Raw genomic sequence first — 26,606 nt, forward strand, 5'->3', positions numbered from 1 at the left:
CCTTGCTGTCCGAGCATCATCCACGGCCACTGCCCACTTGCCTCCCCACACTTTGAGTGCCATCTCCAAGAGCTGAGACACCAGACCCCTGCCCTTCTCTCCCCTAGCCTCTCCTGGCTCTATTCAACAGACCAGGGAGAGGAGGCAGCAACAATGAAAGTAATAATCAACTCCTGTAAGCAGCTGGGGGCAGCTTCATTCTGTTTCTAAGCAGTCTGCTTAGTCACGAGACCTTTGGCCCACCAACCTTCAGCTCAGTGATTGCTGCTTTAGCTCACGTCCATGGAATTCTGCTTGGCCTGCTCTCATTTTTTCTGACTTCTAGGCACAAGGCACAGCAGGAAATTGTTCTTAGGAGACAGGCAGAAGCCAAGGGCCAGCTTTTATTTTTGGAATGGACGGGCAGAGGAGGTGTTGCCCTGATTCCAGGGATGGGGCGCAGAGATGCCGATACACCTGTACTGAGACCTCATTGGGAACCGGCCAGGTTACCAGAGTTGGCAGCGGCTGGGGGGGTTCAGGAGGGCCCCCTGGGGACAGCGGAAGTGTCTGGTGAAGGCTGGACTGTCGCTTAGGGGCCCGTGGACTCGAAGGGTAGGAGGGCTGCGAATGTCCTGAGGATCCTGGGTGCTGGGGTCCCTACACATCACCTGGGGAGAAAAAGAGGTCCACACGGGGTGAGGAGAACAGCAGAGCCTCAGATCAGCAGGACGCAGCAGACCTGGTGACCAGGCAATGACAAGGGAGCAGACAAAGAGAAAAGCGGGGACAGCAGTGCTCCAAGGGCCTCGGGGAGAAAGAAGATATTTACCATTTGTAGGTCGTTTAATCTGGCAGCGGGTATCTGGTGAGGGTGGAACTGTGTCATCATAACATCTTAAAGTGCCCTAGAGGCAGGTCTGTTGTGAGAACTCTGTGGGGGTCTTCAAGTGTCCCGGGGGACTGGGGACAGTGTCTTTTGAGGGAATACATGGCACCGGGCGGGGCGGGTATGTCAGGTGGGGACCCCACCTAGGGGCGGGGTCTCCAAGGAGGAATATGATCAGTGGATAGTCTGTTAAGGCTCTTTTGGAAGGGGTCGGTATTTCTAGAAGAAATGAGAGAAGACAAAAGTTGGTCTCATCTCAAGGAGGAATTTAGGATTTTTTTTTTCCTCTTTTTTTTTGAAGGGAGTGCTGGACTCGGTAGAAGAATTTATAGTAGGATGAAGGACGGTCCCCAGGGCACATGTGTGAAAGGGTGACGGTGTGGATTTGTGCAGCAGAGGGTTGGGGACACTGCGGGGAGATGTTTCAGGCAGGAGAGATTCTCTGAGCAATAACAGGAGGGTATTTATCCCACGTGGATTAAGCCCTGGTGGGAGATGGCGGCGGCTTACCTGGGCATAGCTTCGGAAGAAGAGTTGCCGGGGGCTGAGGTCTAGGTTGGGCAGGATGGTTTCCCCACGGAACAGAACTAGCCTCTTTTTGTATGCCTGGATATGGGGGTGGCATGGAGAGTTGGCCATAGGCTCCAGACCCGTAGCCAACTGGAAGTCTGATGCCCTATATACAATATCCAAAGCCAGCTCCTGGTCCTTCCCAAGTTCAGCCCTGACACACTAATCTGAACCAGGAGAAGACATCCTTGCTGTAAGATCTATGGATAGCCTAGAAAAGAGGGCTTGTGGAGTGGGGGTGGGGAGCCCTCAAGTTGCCAGCTGTTCAGTAGGGATGTGAAGGGCAGAAAGCTTTGCCATGTTTGCATGAGGGATGGTGGAAGGAAACACTAGCGACAGGCTGTCTATTCTACTGGTAAAACTAGATCCCAGCCCTTGGGATATGTTACCTTCAGTGCGATGGCCAGTGCCCCGGCGTCTGCAGCATCCTCCAGAAGCGTGCGGGAGACATTGAAGGAGGTTCCCTTGGGTGACGGTAAGGCAGCATAGAGGCGTTCCAGGCACAGCAGTGCCTTCTGCAGGGCACGGGTGTCACAGGCTGGGCAGCCCCCAGGGAGTACTGTTGGAAATGGGGCACGCGGGGGAAACTGTGAGGAGTGATGCCGGGGTGAAGCTGTGGGGCTTCTACAAACTGCACTGGCTCCTGAGAGAGCTGCAAAAGCTCCAGGACACACCCACCTGGAGCCCTGGCACAGCCTCCCTGCCTCCTCCTCTGGGCAAACTTTGGGGACCTCACCTGCCTTCCCGTTGGCCCCACCTACCAGTCCTCCCAGTGGCCCGCTGCTACTCACAGAGCTGGTCAAAGATGTGCAACAGCTCACGGGCCATAATGCTGCCAGCAGCGCCAAAGTTCACAGCTCTAGGGAGACAAGGGCTCATCTGACTCTCAGAGTCCTTCCAAGGTTTGGCCCCAGTTCTCCAACCACAAGTCCTGTCCATCATTCATCATAACACTGGTCCATGACTCTCAGGAGACTTCCTGCCCACCTCAGAGAATGGCCCATACCTGGGGTAGCCAGGGTGGAAAAATGGGGGTTGGAGGAGTCCGGCTGGGAAGACCATCACATGGTCAGGTATTGAATAGGAAGCCTTGAGGCCCCAGGGGAGCACCTGCAACCTGCGGGAAGAGCACACCCAAACTCCAGCTCCATCATTTACCCGACGTCCTTCCTGAAGGACTGCTGCTGCTCTCCCGAACCTCTGTGTCTTTCCTGGGAATTGTGGATAGCTGTCTCTGGGATGTGGTGTCTGTGTCTCCCTGGCTCTCATACCTGTGACTGGAGAAAGGCTGCAAGAACCCCTGGATGACTCTGGCTTGGCGGGAGCGGACGCAGCTCAGGAAGGTCTGGAGGAAGCTGGGTCCAAGTTGCACCTGGGAGGAGCCAGGATGTGACTCAAATACATGGAGACAAATGCAGGCGCACACTGATGCACCCTGATGTGGCTGTCTGAACCAGAGACATCCCCACAACAGTGGAAAGCTGGCGCCAGGACACCACTGTGTGTTACTGTGAACCAGCTTCACGTACATCAGCACACACACACACTCAAGCAAGTCACACAAATGCATGGGTGTGAGAGTGCACACACACTCACCATTACCTGAAAAAGTTCTGTTCTTCTGCTGGCAAAACCTACAGTGTGCCTGTGTATGCTAAGTCACTTCAGTCGTGTCTGACTCTTTGCGACCCCACAGACTATATAACCCACCAGGCTCCTCTGTCCATGGGATTCTCCAGGCAAGAATACCGGAGTGGGTTGCCACGCCCTCCTCCAGGGGATCTTCCGCACCCAGGGATCAAACCCGTGTCTCTTATGTTTCCTGCATTGGTAGGAAGGTTCTTTACCACTGAGCCACCAGGGAAGCCCCATTGTGTGGCTGCTCGCCCATCGAGCCCAGTCAGCACCAGGGCAGGGAAGGGGTGGGTTAGGGTCAACCAGGGAAAATGACTGTCTGCTACTTAGATAGCACAGAGGATGAGGGAGCTGAGGATTAGAAAGGGCCTGGCAAGGGTGGGGACTCACGTCGTCGTATTCCTGTCTGGCCGGGTCTGGCTTCAGGGCCCACTCAGAGGGCCCCATCTTCACCTGCAGTTGGGTAAGCTGGGAAGAGACATGAAGGTAGAGGACTCTAGCGAACTCGGGTCTATCATAAGGACTTTCTCCTGCTCACTGCCCTGTCCCCTCCTCTGGTAGTGTCACCAGGATGTCCGTGTGGCACTTTGGTGGTTACACTTGCCTCGTGCCCTGAGCACCCTTCCCCAGTCACTGTGCTGTCCTGATCCCACCTCTGCTGACTCCCATTACACATCCCCATGCTGTCTCCTTCTGGCCTTACCCTGTCCTGGGCCTCTGCCCGGGTCTCTCTATCCATCCAGGGAACTGTATGAAGGTGAGAGATGAAGGTATCCTTGATGGTAGTGAATAATTCCATGGCCTGCAGGCAGGAGGGCGCAGGGAGAAGAAAACACGATCAGGATCAGTCTTAGTCCTGGGTCCTGCCCACCAGCCCTCCAGGAAGGGGCCTTGGCCCTGAGGAGCTGCCTGGGGGAGGAAGACCTCAGAAAGAGGAAGTGGTATCTGCTAGGTGAGCAAAAACTCAGGGCACAGAGAGCTGTGGTGATGGAAAGGCAGTATCAAGCACAGAACAGGAAGGTGGGGACGGCTGACTCCTAACAGCTGATGGGGGAAATAGTTCCTGTCTGAGGGGAGACCTCAGCCTGCAGGGGAGACACCATCCTCTTGGTCAGGCAATCCATTCAGAAAGCTGGGGGAGGAAGAGGACCACCATCCCCTTCTCTGCTCTCTGCCCTCCTCAGCCATCTTCCTGAAGGCCTGCATTTCCTTTCCCCATCTTCCCGGCTTCGTCTGCTTCCCAACAAGCTAAAGCCGTCCCAGCCATGCGCCCTGACTGTGGAGTTATCACTTCCTCTGCCGTCTACCATCCTGTGCATTTCCTTTCTAGATGGAGGAAAATAGATGACAGCATTGGCAACCTGAGTTCAAACCTTGACTCCGCTATTTGGGGTAGCTGTGTGGTCTTGGGCAAATCACTTAACCCCTCTGCAATACCAGGAATTAAAGCAGTGCCTGCGAATCGCTTGCAAGAGTACCACGCACATGGTAGCCTCTGCAAGGCATTCAGGAGTTACCATGGGTGTTTCTTACAGTGATAGCATGCCATTCTTACATCGTTTCACAAGTTGTTCAAAAATCATAGACAGACAAGGAGTAGGCTTAGAGGTCACGGAGTTCAGTTTTCTCATTTTATGGTTGAAGAAACACATGAGCAGTAAAGCCGGATGGCTTGTTCAGATTGGTATGTGCCGCGTGGACTCTGTGTCTCAGAGCTAAACCATGCAGACTCTAGGGGTTCTGCATGTCCCTCTCTGGATTCTCTAACTGCCTGGTTCTCTGACCACGGAAACCATCAAGAAGGGCAAAGTCGAGAAGATGGGTTGGGTGGGAAGGGGTGGGAGGACGTCGGCTGAAGAGGAGCTCTCACGCACAGCACTATGGGTGCTGGGTTTGAAAGTCTCCTTGATGAACAAGGTGGCCAGTGTGGGCTCGAAGAAAGCTTCTGTCTTCTCCACGCACGTCATCCAGCGAGGGTGGACTGGCTGCAGAGACAAAGCTGGAATGAGCGGCTCCTGTCAAGGGTTCTTCCTCATCCACTTTTCCAGGCCAGTCTTGCCTAGACCCTCTCCCCCAGGGGACGTTCTCTTTTCTGGACTTTCTGGGTCTGTCTCCCTTTGGTCTATAAACCCTTTTGGTGACACACATGGGGAGTTTGCTGCTTAGCACAAAGGGGCTCAGGACTTCTCCAGCATTAGTCATGAGCCTGGGCTGGGCAAGCTATCCTTGTTTACTGCCTACTGAGTTTGAAAGCAAGGCCTCTGGGAAGCATCCTTCTGGATAACTAAAGGGCTCCTGGGAAGGACAGGACTAGATTCAACCCTAGTAGCTCAGACGGTAAAGCATCGGCCTGCAATGAAGAAGACCCCTGGCTTGATCCTTGGGTCAGGAAGATCCCCTGGAGAAGGAAATGGCAACTCACTCCAGTATTTTTACCTGGAGAATTTCATGGACAAAGGAGCCTGGTAGGTTAGTCCATGGGGTCGCAATGAGTCAGATGCGACTGAGCGACTAATACACTCACACAGAGCCAGCCCTCTCACTTTGGCAGGTCTGCTTGCCACCTCGTCCTGCCTACCGCACACCCCTCCCAACACGTGCATGGCTCAGGGATCCCAGTGAAGACACCCCTCCTCCCAAGCTTCTTTACCTAAACTAGGAACTGAAGAAGGAAATTTCTCCCTGCCTCCTGCCTTCCTTCCCCATTCTGCAAATGGTAGGACCTTCTCTTATAAAGAAGAAAGTTATCAGAGCAAAATCGAGTTTTAGATACCATATTGCTTGGTAGGAGAAGAGGAAAAAAGAAAAGATGAAATATATGCAATTCAGAGAGCTAAGGAGCTTTCTGCCAAATCAGGGAAAAGAATATAGGATGAGGGGCTTCCCTGGTGGTCCAGTGATTAAGAATCTCTGCCTTGCAATGCAGGGGATGGGCACGTGGGTTCGATTCCTGGTTGAGGAACTAAAAGCCCACATGTCACAGAGCAATGAAGTCCATACCACAAATACCGAGCCCAATTGCTCTGGAGCCCACAGCGTAACTAGAGAGTCCAAATGCCACAACTAGAGATCCCACATCATGCAATGAAGATCCCGTGTGCTGCAACTAAGATCCGACACAGTCAAATAAATAAAACAAAATAAATATATTTTTTAAAAAGAATATAGGATGAGATGATGGACACCTTCAAAGGAGGAGAAACAGATAGATAAGAACTCAAAGAGGACTTTGGCAATCAGGGTGGTTTTAAACAGCAGGGTGGAAAGAATAATGAACAAGAGAGAGATGCTGGTGTGGATGGCATTGCAGAAATGACGCAGGGCAGGTGAGAGACAAATTCAAGGAGGCGCGAGTAGGGAAAGCTGAGTGGGAACTTAGGAAAAACCTATTAATATGTTAATTAGGGTTGAGTGGCACGAAGTCACTAGACTTCATTCCTGTTACTTCTTTACCCCCCGGGGCCTCCTGTCAGGAAAGTGACATGGGCTGCCACCATACCTTCTGGTCCTAAGGTTGGAGATCGCTTATGGGGCTTCCAATGGAAGAGGAAAGAGAAAGGAAAGCACTACTGTTGTTGTTGAAGACACTCCTGGGCCTGCCTATTAGAATGTTTATCTTTTTGGAGGTTGCTCCAGACCCAGTTGCCCATGTCTCTGTGTTCCTGTCTGCCCCCTCGCCGTGAGGTCTATTAAGTACCTTCTCCTGGTGAGTAGGGACTCAGACACTTTTAATACTGTATTAGTTGATGCTCTGAAGCTCACAAACATGGAAAACAAATAGAAAGGCCCCTGGGTCTGACAGCAATGCCGGGGACAGGGGCAGACTCTGCTGGCCACCTTTGGCTTCATCTCCTGCAGCCTCCTGAGGACAAGCTCAGTTCTGAGACTGCTTCTCAGCAGACAGCGGAAGGTGGTGGAGGGCTGCACCCAAGACAGCAGCGAGCACGTGAGCCTTGAGCTTGATGATGTGGGTCTGCCTGCCCTGTCTGGCCCTCCTGATTCTTGAGTTGCTTCCTGATCCCCTTTGCCGATTCTTGCCCTTAGCAGCCTTTGCCAGCTCCATGCCAGAGCCCATAGCCTGGGCCATGGTAGACACTGACTTGGTTCCTGAAGCACACAGAGACCACCTTAGACCACTCACTGCTGTCCCTGTGCCACTCTGCGACTCTTCTGGTCACAACTGTGCTGAGTCGTATGTTCTATATGCAGAAAAGTCACTTCCAGGATCTATAAATGAATGTTAAGTCTCAGGGGTGGAGGTTGACAGGTTATGTATTCATCTGCTGGGGGTTATCAGGATCTGAGTTGTCTCTTGAGACATGAGATGATACAGTATACCATATTAGTCGTAGAGAAAGAAAAAAAAATCACTGTTAAAGTATAAAGGATGAAAGAAATAATTAAAATCCAAGATAATGAGGCTCAATAGATCAAGAAACAGAAAAAAAAATTGTAGAGATGTGAGTAGGGAAATGGATTGGGAGTTCGAGATTAGCAGATGCAAACTATTACATAGAGAGTGTATAAACAATGTCCTACTGTACAGCATAGGGAACTATATTCAACTTCTTGTGATAAGCCATAATGGAAAAGGATATGAAAAACAATGTGTGTGTATGTATATATGTATGCACACAGAGCTGCTCGGGAGAACAGGGGAAATACTACCCAGAACGTGCTCTATAAATTTTATATATATATATAAAACAAAATCACTTCGCTGTATAGCAGAAATTAACAAACACTCTAAATCAACTCTACTTGAATAAAACACATTTTAAAAAAAGAAAGAAAAATATTTGCAGATAGAACCTTTGAACCATGAGTGACAAACATGACAGAAATCAAGAAAAACTCCAAGAGTTTGGAGGGAAGTGGATTTCTGCGCAATTTTCAGTAAGGGGAAAGTAGATTTTAGAGATTACAGGTGAGCCAGGAATCCTTAATGCGCATTTTGAAACACAATTCTAGAATGAATCATTAAACCGACTATTTTTGAACACCTGGAAAATAATGTGTAACTTCTGGGGCCCTGGTGGCTTCACTGGTATGACTCAGACAGTGAAGAATCTAGTGGCAATGCAGGAGACCCAGGTTCAATCCCTGGATCTGGAAGATTACCTGGAAAAGGAAATGGCAACCCGCTTCAGTATTCAGGACACGACTTCGTGACTAACACTCTGAGGGCCAGTGTAGGATAACTGGGGATGAATAATGTCAAAATTATTTTCAAATTTCATCATTTTTAGGGGTAACCAACAAGGACTGGAGGGCTTCCCAGGTGGCTTAGTAGTAAAGAATATGCCTGGCAATGCAGGAGTCACAGGAGACGTGGATTCAACCCATGGGTTTGATCCCTGGGTTTGGAAGATCCCCTGGAAGAGGAAATGGCAACTCACTCTAGTGTCTTTGCCTGGAGAATCCCATGGACAGAGGAGCCTGGAGGGGCCACAGTCCACAGGGTTGCAAAGAATCAGACACGACTGAGCAGCTGAGCAACAAGAACCTACTGTATAGAACGGGAAAGTGTGAACAGTGCTATGTGGCAGCCTGGATGGGAGGAGGGGTTTGGGGAGAATGGATACATGTGTATGTACGGCTGAGTCCCTTCACTGTTCACCCGAACTATCACAGCATTGTTAATCAGCTATAGTTTAAAATAAAATAGTTTTTAAAAGTAATGTGACGATATGAATATATTTTTAGCACTAAAAATAAATGTCATCATTTTTAAAGGGTCACTAAATTAGAATGAACAGTAGATCAAGAGTCACAAACTCAAACAGGAGCCGTGAGGTACCATAAATAACAGAAGCAGCCCAACTTCAGAACCCCAGGACTAGAAGGGGTGATGGCAACCCCATATCCAGGCCTACTGGCTGCATCCCTCAGTTCCAGTCATTTGTTGCCCTGGGAGGAGGCTAACTCAGCACTCACGTTGAAAACAACAACCAAAAGGGCTGGAACTCTTTTTGTGTGTCATCGCCTAATTTTTGAAAGCCAGCCATTCATGAAAAGTTTGTAAAAATCTTTAGAGTCCAACGAAACACACCCATGAGCCAAATTCATCCTCCAGGATCACGGTGGTTCTCCCTCTGCATAGAGAATTCAGCATTTACTAAATGTGAATTACTATAATAACTTACACCCTCGCACTTCAATTACACAAGCTGTACATAGGAGCCTAATGCCTGTTCTGCCTAGCTCACAGAGCTGCTTGGGATAACAGGGGAAATACCACACAGAACGCGCTCTGTAAACTCTCAAGTTCTACTCCATTCTGTTGGTGCTATCTTGATTTCAAGATACCATCTGGTACAACCGTAAGTTATGTCCTTGTGAAATCGATGGAAAAATCCATGTTAAATAACAGTGTTGTTTGAGTGGATTCTGAACTGGCTGACCCAGAAGGGAATGCCAGTGATTAATGTCTCCAATTTAGTACGAGCTTCCCTGACTGCCCCACTGAACATTGTAACATGTCCACACTGGGTATCTTCTCTCCCTCTTTCCTTTTTTATTTTTTCATAACACTTAATACCATCCCCTGGTGGCTAAAATGGTAAAGAATCTGTGTGCAATCCAGGAGACCTGAGTTTGAACCTTGAGTCGGGATACCTTGGAGAAGGGAATGGCTATCCTCTCCAATATTCTTGCCTGGAGAATTCCATGTATGGAGGAGCCCGGCGGGCAAGTCTAAAGGGTCACAAAGAATGGAACGTGACTGAGCAACTAACACTTTCACTTTTTTTCCAATACCATCCAGTGTATTTTATTTAGTTTATAGTCTTTCTGTCTCCGTTAGAATAGAAGCATTTGAGGACAGAGATTTATATCTATTTTGTTCATGAAGAATCCAAAGAGTCTAGAGAAGTGTCTGGCATATAATAGGGACTCAATTAATATTTGTTGCATAAATGGATTGCTGACTACACTGGTCTTCAATAACCTGAATCAATACTCTTTCCTCTGCAGAATCTTACCAGTAATCTAGATGAAGACTCAGTAAACAAAACCACAAATGACTCAAGGCAGAAATCATAGATCACTGAAACAAAGGCTAAAATCCCCTGAGTAAACACACATGTTGGCGTGAATGTAAATAGTTTACCCTTAACAGACACAAATATGAAGTTCTGCTTTTAATTTCCCAAACTCAGCTTCTCGAGTTTAATAAGAGAAAAACTTGGCTTAACAGCCATTTTCACTGACTACATATACCCAAAATTAATAAACAAAATATGGTCAAATGAGACCTGACAGTCCTTTTGAATCAGAGCATTACAAATTGGAATTCATTCAGAAGAACATGGTGAGACATCTGTAATTCATGACCATCGGATAGAAATACACATTTTGGTCCAGTTAAGGCCAAAAGCTCCGTGGTGTCTTTGACTCCACTCCCTCTCTCACACCAAACATCCATCAGGAGACTGCTGCTTACCTACAGAATATGTTCTTTTAAAACATAAAACAGATAAATCCTTCTACAGGCCCCTGTTACATGAAGAGAAAAACTCAAGACCTTACAGTGACTGACCAGGGCCTGGTATAATCCCCTCCTGGGTTGCACAGAGTCGGACATGACTGAAGCGACTTAGCAGCAGCAGCAGCAGGAAATGGCAACCCACTCCAGTGTTCTTGCCTGGAGAATCCCAGGGACGCGGGAGCCTGGGGGGCTGCTGTCTATGGGGTCGCACAGAGTCGGACATGACTGAAGCGACTTAGCAGCAGCAGCAGTAGCCCTCTTTGATTTCCTCCTCCCTCCATTACCTCCAGCCCCCCTCCCCCACAATGCTTAGTCTCTTCAGTCGTGTCTGACTCTGCGATCCCATGAGCTGTAACCTCCCAGGTTCCTCTGTCCATGGGATTCTCCATGCAAGAATACTGGAGTGGGTTGCCATGCCCTCCTCCAGGGGATCTTTCTGACCTAAGGATTGAACCCATGTCTTCTGTATTGCAGGCAGATTCTTTACCCAACTGAGCCATCTGGGAAGCACTGATTTCCTCCCTATTCTTACTCTCTTTGCTTTCTCTGCTTCAGTTGCACTGGTTTCCAGGCTGATTTTCAACCCCCCAGGCAAGCAGGACAGCCTTCCAGCAAGCCCTGTCACCTCTTCTCAGCCAGAGCCACCAAGAGGGTCCCTCACACTGCACCAAGCCTCGACTAGGCTTCTCGTCGCAATGAGACGACATTCTTTCCTTTCCCGGAAAACCCTTTCCTCTCTCTAGACACTGCTTCCTTATGGCCTACCTCCTGCTCAGCTATCTCACTGACCGTTTAAACCCTGATCTCTCCATCTTGGAAATTCAGAGAGCATCTAAACAAGACCTTTCTTAGAACACAGCTACACCCATTCATTTACTGAGCATATGATTGGTCTTATGTTACAAGGACAGAGATGAATGGTTGCAACACAGCTGACATAGACCACTAAGCCAAAAAAATATACTATCTTGATCTTTACAGAAAGAATTTGCCAAAGCATTTTTTGTTACCACCCACTATTTCTCAACCCTGCAGTTTGTTGTTAAAAATGTGACCTCACAGGTCAGGCAGACCTGTTTTGGAGTCTGTTTCTTCACTTATGAGGTGTTTGGTCTTGGGAAAGTTACTTGTCCTTTTGAGGACCTCAGAGTATTTCTGAGAGTAGTAAATAAAATAAACACCGCCTGATATAGAGTAACTACTCAACATATTTCAGCTATTATTATTATGTGTCATATTTGGTACCATTCCAGACCAGGGAAGGGGCTTCATCAAGTCACAGAACTATCTGTTGGTAGAGTCTGACTCAGCTTTTAAGTCCAAGGACAATTACACATCCTAAAAGCTTCCCTGGTGGCTCAGTGGTAAAGAGTTCACCTGTTGAATGCAGATGATATGGCTTCCATCCCTGGGTCAGAAAGATCCCTTGGAGAAGGGAATGGCAACCCACTCCAGCATTCTTACATTGGAAATCCCATAGACAGAGGAGCCTGGCGGGCTACAGTCCGTGCTCTCACAAAACAGTCGGACGTGACTTAGTAACTAACCAACAACAAATGCAGAGAGATAAGGATTATAAAATATATATATAAAGGATATATGTGTGTATAAAGGGTGATGACTTTAGAAATTTGTAAGCCTTCTAAATTTTTTAAATGTGAATGTCAACGTCAGCATTCTTACATCCCTCCAAAAGTACTACCAGGCCCCTGGAATTTACACGAACTTGTTTGTTGCCAGGGATTTTCTAGCAACCCCAACTACGAGGGCCTGGGGCTCTGTCTCATCTGAGTCAAGAGAAAGACTGGGCAGAAGGCTCTTGGGGACTACCCACCTGAGAGAATATCCTAGGGAATTTTTTTTGTTTTGTGTTTTGTGGGGTCTTTTGTTTGTTTGTTGCAAAGATTAAGCACACAGATGCTGAAGCCAGAGTTCAAATCCTAGCTCTAACAACCTAGCAGGTATACCACCTTGAATGAGATCCTTAACTTTTGGGTCTCCGTTTACCTACCAATAAAACAGGGACGGCATGGTCTGCCCTCCTCGTGGAACTGCTGTGAGGATCCAATCAACTCCTACATTTAAAGGGCTTAGAAAAATGCTTAGCACAGTTTAAAGTCTCCATCGGCAATAACTACATTCCAGTCCCTGTGTTTACAATTCCCTTCTTCAAATTCTGTAGATAGTTCAGATTTGCCAAAGCCACAAATTCCTCCAAGGCAGAGAAATGATCCACAAATTACTAAAAAAAGAAACCCAGTGATGAACAAGACTGCCCTGAAGCGTCACAGAGGCTGGAGGGCATCTAATGTTCTAGATGCTTCCGCTTACATTGGGATGTGTCCACCTAGGATTTCAAAGTTCACAGTCCTGAGTACGGTCAGAGTGGACTTTGGTTAGTGGAGCGCGTTTGGTACACAGCTCTGTGCTCTGATATATCAGAATTGGCACCACGAAGCCCACAGTGTGGCCGACAGACCCCAGGGATATGAAGGATGAGCTCTTGATGAAGCACATCTGGACACGGAACACTGGAACCACCTGGACAGAGCGAAGGCTCCTGCCCGCCACACCACGTCTCACTCTAGGGAACCTCCTGCCTGCCACACTGCATCTCACTCTAGGGAACCTCCTGCCTGCCACACCGCGTCTCACTCTAAGGAACCCTGTACATCCAGCTCCTCAAGTCACAGTGCTCAGGATAACCCAGCAAATAGTTTAGGGGTCATGACAAAGGAAAAGCAGTTCTTGAGCAGCTTACAGTTTTCTATCTAGATTTTAATACTCAGCAAAAAGGCCCTGGAGGTAGCCAGACATGTGCCCAAGGGTCCATTCCCTGGCGTCCCAGCTCTCAGTGTAAGCGCTGAGGGCTTCTGCGGGAGGCCCAGATGTTGGGGGACATCTAGTTCCCATGCCCCTTCCTGAGGGAGCTATGTCCACATGTGTCCCCCCAGATGGCAGATGCTCCGTTAGCACCCCACCTGGAAGAATTCCTCCCCTGCTCTCCTCACCATGGGTGGGCGTCCTGTCAGTTCCCCCACTTTCTGGCTCAGCGATCTGTGTGCCTCTTGGAACTGACTGTCCAGGGCTGGAGAAAGTGTCTTCACCAGCCCGAAGATTATGTGGCTTTGCAGAAAGTCCCTGTGGAGAGAAAAGAGACCGATGATATACCCCAGGCTCTGGGAAAGCCACCAGAAACCCTCCCTTTGTATGTGTGTCACCCAGTTAATATGTGTTAGTTTGTATGTGTTAGTTGCCCAGTTGTGCCCGACTCTTTGCGACCCCCATGGACTGCAGCCCACCAGGCTCCTCTGTCCATGGGATTTTCCAGGCAAGGATACGGGAGTGGGTTGCCATTTCCTTCTCCAGGGGATCTTCCCTACCCAGGGATTGAACTTGGGTCTCCTGCACTGCAAGCAGATTCTTTACCATTTGAGCTATGAGGGAAACCTTATTTATAGAGAATAACTGCTTGACATGTGAACACGTCAAGAAGAGCTTTTCTTTTTTTCTTGTTTGCCCTAATTTAAAAACACTTCATTGCAAAAAAAATTCCAAAATGATTGGGATAGTAACATCAAAGCTCACAGCTCACAGATCACTTTAACCATTAAAATAATACTGAAAAAGGGTGAGATATCATGAGAATCACCAAATGTAACTCAGAGACATGAAGCGAGAAAATGCTATTGGAAAAATGGTGCCCCCAGACTCGCTTGACACAGGGTTGCCACAAACCTTTAATTTGTTTAAAAAAAAAAAAAAAAAAAAAGCAGTATCTACAAAGTGAAATACAGCAAAGCAAAATTATATGAGCTCGGCCTGTAATACGTTATCAACCATAGTCACCATATTACATTGGATTGGCCAGAAGGTTTGTTCAGGTTTTTCCATGGGTTGTCGTTCAGTTGCTCAGCCATGTCCAACTCTTTGTGACACCATGGACTGCAGCACACCAGGCTTCCCTGTCCATCACTATCTCCCAGAGTTTGCTCAAAGTCATGTCCACTGAGTGAATGATGCCATCCAACCATCTCATTCTCTGTCGCCCCCTTCTCCTCCTGCCCTCAATCCTTCCCATAATATCTTACAGGAAAACCAGAACAAACTTTTTGACCTACCCAATACACTTGAACTGTGGTGCTGGAGAAGACTCTTGAGAGTCCCTTGGACTGCAAGGAGATCCAACCAGTCCATTCTAAAGGAGATCAGTCCTGGGATTTCTTTGGAAGGAATGATGCTAAAGCTGAAACTCCAGTACTTTGGCCACCTCATGAGAAGAGTTGACTCATTGGAAAAGACTCTGATGCTGGGAGGGACTGGGGAGTAAACTCCGGGAGTTGGTGATGGACAGGGAGGCCTGGTGTGCTGCAATTCATGGGGTCGCAGAGAGTCAGACACGACTGAGTGACTGAAGTGAACTGAATACACTGGATCTTGAGAGTGTTCATCTTATAACTGAAAGTTGGCACCCTTTCACCAACCTTTCTCTATTTCTCCACCTTTCAGCCCCTGGCAACCACTGTTCAAAACTTTTGTCTATTTTAAAAAGAGTTTTTCTATCCTGGTGGTTCAGATGATTAAGAATTCACCTGTAATGCAGCAGACCTGGGTTTGATCCCTGGGTCAGGAAGATCCTCTGGAGCAGGAAATGGCTACCCACCCCAGTATTCTTGCCTGGAGAATCCCATGGACAGAGGAGCTGGTGGGCTATGGTCCATGGGGTCACAAAGAGTTAGACACGACTGAATGACTAACACTAACACTTGCTTGCTGTGGTTTGGTTTGGCGGTGGAGAATGACGGAAGAAAGAACCAAATGAAGAGGGAGACCTCTCAATTCACAGTGGGGAGAAGGCTGGAGTTCAATTTAACAAAACAGATTCAAATACTTCCACAACCAAGACACCTCAGCTCCTCTTAAGAGGCATCTTCTAAGAATACCAGAGCTGGGACCCAGGACTTTTCTCTGCCCTGCTGGCAACTCTCTCACTGGGTTTGACTTATTCTCACAGACCTGTTCGCACCCGTGTGAATGGTTGTTTGCTTCCCTCCGAAGGAGCTTCTAGATGTTGCTGCCACTGAGTTACTATGAAGAAAGGCTTTGAGTCCAAGGTCCCGGGAGGAAGCCACTGTATCCAAGGGGTGGCCACACAGTCTCAGGGCCAGCAGTGAGCCCAACATGGAGCCTCACCCTGCCTCTCCTGACCTTCAGGGTCCATCAAGACCTTCCTGATCTTTCCCACAAGGGGCCCAGAATCCTCAAATACAGCTGGGGAGCAGCCTTTCCCCAGCTTTCCCAGCCTTCATCTCCTCCACCAACTCCTCCATGTGCCTCCTTCTCCCGCCCACACCCCTCAGCTGCTGACAAGACACAAATGCCGCAACTGTCCTCTGCTCCATTCAGTACACCCTGTGTCTTGTTGGTTACCTGGATCCCTTGTTCTGTGTGCGTTTTCCCTACCCATGCCCTCCAAGACCCTCTTCCTGTTTCCTCTATGCCCTCCTAGGCTGTCCATCCCACCCGCTCCCTGCCTTCACATGGCCCTGGATCACTCCCATCTTCCTGCAAGGCCCTTACTGGCCTGCCTTCTCCAGTGTCCTTTGTCTCTGAGACCTCCAGGTCCTCAGACCTTCTTTCCATCACCACCCCCGAAGTGGGGCAAACCTGTGCTTCATCAGGTCCTTCTCAATCAGTTGTGACATGTTTTTCAAATACTCCAGGTCATGGACTGCGACGTGATAAGAGGGGCTCAGGGACATCGGTGCGAACGTTGCTTGCAAGCAGGACAACCAGTCGATGGCAGGGGCCACTCTCTTAAAGGAGAGAGACAGAGGTTGAGGGGGGACCAGAAAAGAGATGGGGGTTCCCCTCCCTTGGGATATAGAGGGATTGGAAAGGGGGTGGTTGGGGAAAGGATGGAGTCAGGAAAGTTAGGCGGTGGACTAAGAATTAAGGAAGTGAGGAGAAAGAAGACATGAAGATCAAAAAAGTTTGGGAGCAAGACCTTTATGCCCATCTTCCCCCAGCCCTTGGCTCGAGGCACCTGCAACTGGTCAATTGTGACCATCTCGAAGACCTTGCCCTGGGCCTGCTGCTGCTCCCCAGGCCTCAGGAACTGGTTCAGCTGTGAGTTAATGAAGAGGGAATAGGAGGCATCGTTTCCCACTTTGGTTGGGTCTCCTCCCAGCAAGGTTACCAGGCGATTCAGGTAACTCAGGTATTCCCGCAGGATCTGGGGGAAAGGCAACCTCAGTCACAGCCACCATCGACCCCTGCCTTTCTCCAGAGTCAGAGGTCAGGACCTTGGTCTGCGGCACCATCTTACCTGGGCATAGTTCGGTTCCTGTTTTTGCTTGAGGAGAACGTCAAGCTCTGGCTGGTCTATCTGGACACAAGAGAGGCTGAGAGAAGTGGGAAATGTGCAGGAAGGAGAGGCCAGGTGTGGGGCTATGGGATGGACCAGGAAGGGAGACTCAGGAAATGGATGTGGGGGGCCAAGAGGAGGAGCGGGAAAGGCAAAAAAGAGAGAGACTGGGGCTAAGGGACAAGGGGAAAAGTACCAACATGCAAATGTGCAAAGAAGGCATTTCAGCTAGTTTGTGGGTGCTCAGCAAGAGAGAAGCATAATGACCCTTGTCCTGTAGGGAACTGTTGCCTATGCCAGAGCCAGGTCTAGGATAAATGGTATGAGATGCCCATATCAGGTGCAAATAGCCAGGACATGGAAGGAAGCTAAATGTCCATGGACAGAGGAATGGATAAAGAAGAAGTGGTACATATATGCAATGGAATATTACTCAGCCACGAAAAAGGAATGGAATGGGGTCATCTGTAGCGATGTAGATGGACCTAGAGTCTGTCATACAGAGTGAAGTAAATCAGAAAGAAAAAAATATATATCATCTATGGACACATATATATGGAATCTAGAAAACTGTTACAGATGAATCTGTTTTCAGGGCAGGAACAGAGACGCAGACGTAGAGAATGGACAAACGGATACTGACGGGGTGGGGGAAGGGGAGGATGGGACAAACGGAGGGACTGGTATTGGCATAAATACACTACCGTGCGGAACACAGATAGCTATTGGGCACCAGCTGCACACCACAGAGAGCTCACCTCGAGGGATGGGGGCCGTGGGAGGGAGGCTCAAGGGGGAGGAGATATATGTATACATTCAGCTGATTCACCTTGTTGTAAAGAAATTAATGCAACATTGTGAAGCAATTATGCTCCATAAAAAAAGAGAGGTACTGCAAACTCAGTAATCAAGATCAATCATATTTTCATTGAAATTTTAAAAATCTAAATTAATGCTTTAAAAAAAAAACCAAAATGTAATAGTAAAATGTTGCTCATCATGCATTTCCCCCTAAAATCCACAATGTATTTTTTATCATTTTTTAAAATCATAGATATCTCCCCAAAAGTCTGCAATTGAGTTTTGATCCATTTTGGGAAGGAAAAAAAAATTTTTTTTAATTTACAGTGAACAAAAAAGGGATATTTTGTTCATCATGGGTTTTTGCATTGATTTTGACATTTAAAAAAATATTTATTGAAATACTATTTGATTAGTGAGTTTTTGGTACCCTCTTAAGTTCTGCACCCCAGGAAAATAGCCCACTCCCCTCGTGTGCCTCACCCTAGTTCTGGCACTGGTATGTCCTTATCTCTGTCCTGAAGGGTTTTTCTCCCATGTTTTTGGCTTGTCTTATCTGACTTCAATCCCCTACTTCTACCTGGAGCTATAAACTTTTCTGCTATCTTGAAAAAAGCTTTCACTTGACTCTTTTGTCACATTTCATGTCCAAACTTTAAAAAACTAAAAGTCATCTATGCGTCTACTTCAACTTCCCTCCTTTCTAACTCCATACAAGCTGAATCCATTTTCATGATTGTTTTGACGTTATGTCTAGAAAATCAAACCAGCCAATCCTAAAGGAAATCAACCCTGCATATTTCACTGGAAGGACTAGGGCTGAAGCTGAAGCTCTAATACTCTGGCCACCTGATGGGAAGAGCCGACTCATTGGAAAAGTCCCTGATGCTGGGAAAGATTGAGGGCAGGAGAAGAAGGGAGCAACAGAAGATGAGACGGTTGGATGGTGTCATCGACTCGATGGACATGAATTTAAGCAAACTCTGGAAGATGGGGAAGGACAGGGAAGCCTGGTGTACTGCAGTTCATGGAGTCGCAGAGAGTCAGATGAGACTTAGGGACTGAACGACAACCAGTAGAAGGTTTCCTATGGTGTCTCCTCATTCCTTACTTTTCTGAGCTCAGAAGTCTCTGGAATCAAAGATTCCTCCCTCCTGAACTGGCCTCTCCCCTGTTCTTTGTGACTCAGTGGAACTGGTTTGACTCCCACTTTCTGGCCCTTCTTCCTCCTCTCTGGCCCCAACTCATTGGGATGTCCCTCTTCAAGTCATTTTCTCCACCTGCATTTCCCCTCAGAGACTATCTAGTCTCAAGGCAATGGGAGCCACCCTCCTTCCATGCACACCAAACCAACTCTGTGGGGTCCTTTTCTAATTTCTCCACTTCTTTTATTGATATTCAGTCTGTCACCAGGTCCTCTTGAATCACCATGGACCATGAATCACCACTAGGATGAAGTTGTCTACATCCTCCTGGCCCCAATTTCCATTTCTGTCATAATCATCTCCATTTGGAATCAAGGTTGCTCAACTAGGTTCCTCAGCACCTCCAGGCTGACCTCAAAAACCACTGACTCTACCTGGGCATTATGTAAAACCATCACATTTGAAAAGCCTCCATAGCTCTCTCTTTCTGCCGCCAGCCCCCGCCCCCCCCCCCCACCCCTTATTATGTCAGAAGTTATCACCTCAGTCTGATGTTGTAGGCTGGGAATAGTCAGGTTCAACTTCATGTCTTCAGTTTTACTTTTGCCTTCCACCGCACCCCACCCCAACCCCAAATCCTCTATTCAAGAGACCAGTCTCCTCACTGACCTGCAGAGGGGTCACACTGTTCCTGGCTCCTCCCTAATCTCAGGACTTCCCTACAGCCCTTTTAAGACCCTTTAGCTTCACTGTCACCTAGGTGAATCAACCAGGCTTCAGAGCTCAGTCCAGTTCTCCCCTCTGAGCTTCTCCTTAACCATTTCAGATCTTAACTAATTTCCCAAGGCTGCACCAGTTACACTCCTCAGCACACCCTGAGAACTGAACTTGAGAATACCTCACAAGGATTATCAGTTCTTGTATATTCATGCTCGTGTAGTTTTGCGGAATTTTGGAAAGTAGGGGCCAAATATATAGCATCACGCTGCCTCCCACAATACCGATGCCTCCAAGGTTTTATTAACCCACTCAACAAGCACCTGGCATGGGCCTCTAGCTGCCTGGCCCTGTGCCAGGTTCTGAGGACCAGCAATGAATAAAGTGTGAGCCTGTCCTTAAGAGACTTAGTCTTCAAGACAGGGTTCAAGGCTGAGAGCACGTGAAATGAGAGAACAGAGAGGCCCACCTCCATTGCAGCCAGGGGGAGGGTGAGGACATCCTGGAAGGGATAGTCATCAAAACCAAAATGCAAAAAATAGGAATTTTCCAGGCTGAGTGTGCAAATTGAGGAGTGGTGTTGCAGGCAAAGGGAGTCATGAACACAAAGAACTGAGAACTATCCTTGGAGCTATAAGTGCACAAGCTTGCCTTGGGGCATAAGGAGGAGATAAGGCTGGAGGAGTTTGTAAGAGGGAGGCTTGCAAGGCTTCCTTAAGGATTAAGAACTGGATCCTGAAGACCCAATGAGCCATTTAAGGCATTTAAACAGAGACAATAGCATAATTAGCTCTTGGTTTAAAAAGCTCCCTCTGGGGAAACTGAAAAGAAAATAAGAGAAGAGCAGTACAGGCCACAGGGGGAAAGAGTCCAGTGTTCCAGGGATGATTCAGATAAGCAACAAGGAAGACCAGAAAGACGGTCTTCCCAGAACTCCCCTAATCTCACCTCAAGTCCCTGGTTCCAACATTAATGTCCCTAAAGATAACGGTGCAGTCACTCACCTAGAGCCAGACATCCTGAAATGTGAAGTCAGGTAGACCTTAGAAAGCATTACTACCAACAAAGCTAGTGGAGGTGATGGAAATCCAGCTGAGCTATTTAAAATCCTAAAATATGAGGCCATTAAAGTGCTGCCCTCAATGTGTCAGCAAATTTGGAAAACTCAGAAGCGGCCACAGGACTGGAAAAGGTCAGCTTTCATTTCAATTCCAAAGAAGGGCAATGTCAAAGAATGTTCAAACTACTGTACAATTGCTCTTATTTCACATGATAGCTAGGTAATTCTCAAAATCCTTCAAGCTAGGCTTGAACAGTATGAGAACTGAGAACTTCCAGGGGTACAAGCTGGATTTAGAAAAGGCAGAGAAATCAGACATCAAATTGCCAACATTAGTTGGATCAATGAGAAAGCAAGAGAATTCCAGAAAAACATCTGCTTCATTGACTATGGTAAACTCTTTGACTGTGTGTATCACAATAAACTGTGGAAAATTCTCAGAGATGGGAATACCAGACCATCTAACCTATCTCCTGAGAAACCTGTATGCAAGTCAAGAAGCAACAGTTAGAACCTTACATGGAACAACTGACTGGTTCAAAATTTGGAAAGGAATATGTCAAGGCTATATATTGTCACCCTGCTCATTTAACTTATGTGCAAAATACATCATGCGAAATGCTGGACTGGATGAATCACAGGCTGAAATCAAGATTGCCAGGAGAAATATCAATAACCTCAGATATGCAGATGATACCACTCTAATAGCAGAAAGTGAAGAGGGACTAAAAAGCATCTTGGTGAGGGTAAAGGAGGAGAGTAAAAAAGCTGGCTTAAAAATCAATATTCAAGAAACTAAGATCATGGCATCTGGCCTCATCACTTCATTGGATATAGAAAGGGGAAAAGTGGAAATAGTGACCAGTTTTATTTTCTTGGGCTCTGAAATCACTGTGGACAGTGACTACAGCCACAAAATTAAAAGACACTTGCTCCTTGGAAGAAAAGCTCTGCCAAACCTAGATAGTGTATTAAAAAGGAGAGACATCACTTTGCCAACAAAGGTCCATATAGTCAAAGCTATGGTTTTTCCAGTAGTCACGTATGGATGTGAGAGCTGGACCATAAAGAAGGCCGAATGCCGAAGAATTGACGCTTTTGAATTGCAGTGCTGACGATTCTTGAGAGTCCCTTGGACACCAAGGAGATCAAACCTGTCAATCCTAAAGGAAATCAACCCTGAATATTCATTGGAAGGATGGTGTTGAAACTGAAGCTCTGATATTTTGACCACCTGATGGGAAGAGCTGACTCACTGGAAAAGACCCTGATGCTGGGAAAGATTGAAGGCAGCAGAAGTAGATGACAGAGGATGAGATGGTTGGATGGCATCACTGACTCAATGGACATGAGTTTGAGCAAACTCCAGGAGATAGTGAAGGACAGGGAAGCTTGGCGTGCTGCAGTCCATGGGGTCTCCAAGAGTCAGACAGGACATAGTGACTGAACCATAACAACAACAAAGTTAGGTTGCTTTCCTGAATCGCACATTTTTTTGGTCTAAGAACAAATTTGAGACAGGCCTGCATTTTTGCCAGCACATCCCTCACCTGGATGACTGGCAGGTATGGAGGAGTGGGAAGAGGTTTCAAATATGCTCTGAAGAATGGGAAGTGACCATATTGACTCATCAGAAGGCTCAGAGTTTGGTTAAAATCTAACGGAGTCCAGTTACCGAAGATCGACCAGCCGCCAAGCTGGGAAGAAAAGAAACAGCGCTCAACACAGGGATATAGTCTCTCAGAGCACATCCCTCACCACCATTGCTACATCCTGACTTCTACCCTGAGTCCCCTGCCGCTTCTAGGGCTCCAGCTCTGTCCCCCTTTTCCTACCCTCAGCCAAGGTCTTGATATGTCCACAGATCATTGCCATGTCCACCTCCCTCCCAAACTCCTAGGAAAGAGATCCATCCTCTATGGGGAAGAAAATATGGCAGCCCTGAGCACACACTTGTCTTGTGTGCTTTGCACATCCAGAACAGTAGATGTGCCAGTCTCACCTCCTCAATAACCTGTCTGAAGGGACTGGCCCCTGCTGCCTCAATGGCACTCATGTTCATGCAGGAGTTGTAGAATTCAAAGGCTTTCTCCTCCCCAGGGGCCAGGCGCCAGGAACCTGGGGTTTCTAGAAAGGAAGCAGGGGAGAATTAAAGGAGTGAGGCAGCTTGGAAATAAGCAGGGAAGGTGGGAGATGGAAAGGTTATAAGAAAGGAAGGGAGGATTCCCAGGGAAAAGGAGGGAAGGGGAGGAACCCAGGCATGAGGATGAGGGGAACAACTTCTTTTTTTTTCTGTTTTGCTCTGCTGGGTTCATGAGGCATGTGGAATCTTAGTTCCCCAACAAGGGATTGAACCTACATTCCCTGCCTTGGGAGGCAGATTCTTTACCACTGTACCACCAGGCAAGTCATGAGCTGGATCAATTTGCTGGAAGAATAAGAACATGGAGAAGACAAAGAGGAAGATAAAGGAAAGGTGAGGAAATTCCCTGGTAAGGACTCTGCATTCTCACTGCCAAGGGCCCAGGTTCAATCCTTGGTTTGGGGGGTGGGTGTGAGTAAGATAGATCTCATACTCCACAAGACGAGTGGAATGGCTACCATAAAAAAAAGAAAAAAAGGAAAGTAAATGTAAGAAGGGCAATAAAGAGGAAGAGACAAGGGTGTAGGGGGAAGAGTATGGAAAAAGCAGAAGAGTAGAAACGAGGGGTAAGAGGGAGATGAACGAAGGAATTAGAAAAATCGGGGAAATCAGAGAACTTTCAAGGGATAGGAGCAGAAGAACATGAGGAAGGGTTTGGCAAAGCCAAGAAACCAGTGCTGGCTCCCCTAGCCCAGACTCTCCCCTCTCTCTGATCCCAGGAAACAAACACACACATGACAATTACCCAAACGCACACCACTGGAACCCTCCACTCTCTCCTATCTAACCCCACTCACTCAGGCCCCCTGATATCTTTTTGTTCTATTGTGGGCCACAGAATCTGTCTGAAGGGTACATTTTCTTTTTATCTCTGTACTGTACCTGAAAGCCCGGCCCTCTGCTATGCAGGGAATACCCACCTCCACTCTTTCCCATCAAAAGAAGGAGGGCAAAGGGATACATTTATTTCTTCCAAATTCTGACTGATACTGTCAACAGGTTCTCTGGGCTCCCCGATAGAGAAAATGCATCTCTTTGGTTGTATTCTCATTCCTCAGTCCTCATCACTGTCCACCGACATCCTGGGATCACCTTCCTACTTCCTGGGTGGCCTGGGTTCCTGCCTCATGGTTCGCCTCTTGGTTCTTTTCAACAGAACCACCATCTACAGAAACTCTCCTACCTCCAGGGTTTTTAACTTGGTCCTCCCCTTCCTCCAGCATGTCTTTTGTGTCCTTCTATATTTCTTCCCTTACACACAACCAGATAAAGCCCGTCCACCACTTCTCACCCACTCTGTCACTTCTTTCCTCCCACCATCATCTCCAATCACCCATCTCTGGCACCCCAGTTTCAGCTTCCTTCCAGTTCAACTGGCATGCCATTGTCTAAGGTTTCAGGGAGGACCGGAGATAATAGTGAGAGCGGGGATCTGGGGAATGATGAGAGTGAGAGGGTAATACCCACAAGAGAGCATTAGGGGACAAGAAGGATTTGAAGGCTGGAGAATGAGGGCAATGGAGAAAAGGATTAAAGTGCAATAGGTGTTGAGGAGACGCCAGTGTGGGAAGACATCGGGCACAGGGTAGAGACTGAAAATTTAAGGGAGATAACACAGATATCTGTGGATGGATGGGAAAGGTGAGGGGATAGGGACCAGCTAAAGAAATGAGGATGAGAGGGACCAGAAGAGATGGAAGAGAGGCAGGATCTGCTGTGAAATGTATGGCGATGGAGAAGCAAACCTAGCAGTTCCCTAGGAGCCAGTGGAGCATGGTACAAGCTGGCTGTTCCCCAGCCACACAGGCTTGGGAGGGACAGTCATGATCATTCCAGGCTCCATGGCACCTACAGCAAGAGAATCTTCCATCCTGATTCCCTTACCCAGGATTCTTCGAACTCGTCGCTTGTTCTCCTCTGCAAGAGCCTGAAAAGGACTGCCAGTCCTGTTGATGTTTCCACAGGCAAAGCTAAAGAAATCAGTGCAGGGGGCCACACTGGTGTTCCCAGAGGCCAAGTAGAGATCCAGGAGGTCCTGACACACAGATGTCTTGCAAGGGGCTGTGGGGAAAAGCTCAGAGCTGCAAAAGAGGAAGCGATGAGGACTCCCCCCAAGGGGCAAAGCAAAGAAGTGTCTGGTTAGGGAAAGGGACAGGGACCCTGATGAGGAGGAAATGGTCTGACTGATGGGCAGGAGAGGGATTCACGGGGCACGAGGCTGGGAACCCGGGTCCCCCAGGGGTCAGGATGTGTGGTGGGTCTTGGGAGGATGGATGGGTGGATGGAGAGTGGGCTGTGGGGGGATCTAGGATCTCGCTTACAAGGACCACAGCCCTGGAACACATAGCCCCAAAGCAGCAGAGAAAGACCAAGGATTATACTGAAGAGCAGAAGAGTCCTTAGCGCCCGCAAGGTCATTTGCCACCATCCATCCTGTGCGGTGTGCAGCTCCTCTTCTGGAGATCTCTGTGCCGAGAACCGGGAAACAAAAAACACACAATGGAGAGAATTGGGATGGGGGAGGGAGGGGGAAGGAGGAAGAAGGAACAGTTAGTTGGTGTTGGGGCCCCGTGGTACAGAGATAATGCCTCTTATTCTCCCGAACCCAGGCCTCTTTGGACCCCTGGGAGCTGGAAGGATTGTCGGAGCTCTGCCCCGCTAGTTGGTGCTGGGACCCCCTGGTACAGAGATAACGCCCCTTATTCTCCCAAACCCAGCCTTCTTTGGACCCCTGGGAGCTGGAAGGGCTGTCAGAATGCTGCCCTGCGCACTTACCTCCCATCTCCTGCGTGTCCCCGATCCACTCGCTTGCTCAGTCCACATGGCTCTCCCCACCGACTCTTTGTGTCCACCTTCCTGAACTGGATGTGGAGGAGGCAGGACAGTGAAGCTGGTTCAGGAAGGGGGTACATCACAGAGAGTTATATCAGGTCATTTTGAGACCTCCTCTTGCCCACCTACCCCCTTACCTGTGTGCCCCCCCCACCACCACCACCACCACACACACATACATGTATGTTCATCCCAGGGCAGTGCTCCTAGGCGGGCTTCAGAATGAACCTCTCTTCCTGAGATTTCCCGCCTCCTCGGTCTCCCATCACCTGCCTCTCCTCCCCGGTTCCTACTCTCCAAGTCCCACATCCCTCCTTTCTGGAGGGGGACAGAGAATGCACACACACACACACACACACACACACACACACCAGCTGGCCCCACCTCCCACCCTAGGCATCTGACTCCCAAAGGGAATGGCCTTCTCCAGGGGACTTGCCGTCTGTCTGGCCGTCTCTCTTGCTCTCAGAATGCGTCCTGCTTCTGCTCTAGGTGCTGAGTCTGAGGACGGGGATTCAGGAAATAACCTCGCTTTGACCCCCACCCCAGTTCCTTTTTCCTAAAGAAAGGGCACATGTGCCACCCGCAGTCCCTGTCCCCACACACATGCTACTGGCCTCTGGGTGGAGCCTGTTTATCGGTCTGGAGACACCCCAGCCTCTCCTGGCTCCTTTATCTCAGCCTCTCAGGGGAGGCAAAGGGAGGCAGTCTCCATTCCCCAAGCAATCCTGCCCTGGGTGGCTCCTCTTGCCTTGCTCTATGCCTCTGCTCACAGACTTTATTTCTGGAATATTCTTTCTTCTCTCTTTCCTAATATGATGGAAACATCTTGAGCCTTTTAATTCTCAGGTCAAACGTCCCCTCCCCTGGGAGGTCTTCCAGCTCCATGCCCATTCCCTCTGCTCCCAAGCATGCTTAATGGCTTCCCTGGGAGCATCACAGCCCTGCAGGTTGCAGGCAGAACAGTCCAGGAAAGAGA

General features: G+C 48.4%; 1 protein-coding gene across 1 annotated transcript; it reads right to left on the minus strand.

The window, feature by feature from the left end:
• Positions 1 to 488: 488 nt before the first annotated feature.
• On the minus strand, positions 489 to 25,618 carry KEL (Kell metallo-endopeptidase (Kell blood group)). The gene is made up of 18 exons (XM_005900917.3): positions 25,571 to 25,618; positions 25,117 to 25,261; positions 24,680 to 24,856; positions 22,655 to 22,779; positions 22,203 to 22,349; positions 16,891 to 16,950; positions 16,609 to 16,797; positions 16,230 to 16,378; positions 13,574 to 13,703; positions 4,948 to 5,058; positions 3,777 to 3,875; positions 3,464 to 3,541; positions 2,710 to 2,810; positions 2,445 to 2,555; positions 2,230 to 2,297; positions 1,828 to 1,997; positions 1,379 to 1,474; positions 489 to 650 (listed from the first exon to the last, which is right to left on the minus strand). The coding sequence occupies exons 1-18, from the start codon at positions 25,616 to 25,618 to the stop codon at positions 489 to 491; spliced, it is 2,166 nt and encodes a 721-aa protein (XP_005900979.1).
• Between the last annotated feature and the right edge of the window lie 988 nt (positions 25,619 to 26,606).

Source organism: Bos mutus, chromosome 4, assembly GCF_027580195.1.
Source record: "Bos mutus isolate GX-2022 chromosome 4, NWIPB_WYAK_1.1, whole genome shotgun sequence".
Lineage (NCBI taxonomy): Eukaryota > Metazoa > Chordata > Mammalia > Artiodactyla > Bovidae > Bos > Bos mutus.

Excerpts from the sequence above, each read along its gene's own strand:
- KEL (XM_005900917.3), bottom strand. The coding sequence starts at position 25,618 with ATGTGGACTGAGCAAGCGAGTGGATCGGGGACACGCAGGAGATGGGAG. Across the intron at positions 3,876-4,947 it reads AACCCAGCACCCATAGTGCT|GCCATGGAATTATTCACTAC; the intron begins GTGCGTGAGAGC and ends TCCTGCCTGCAG. Across the intron at positions 651-1,378 it reads TCTTCCGAAGCTATGCCCAG|GTGATGTGTAGGGACCCCAG; the intron begins GTAAGCCGCCGC and ends TTTTCTCCCCAG.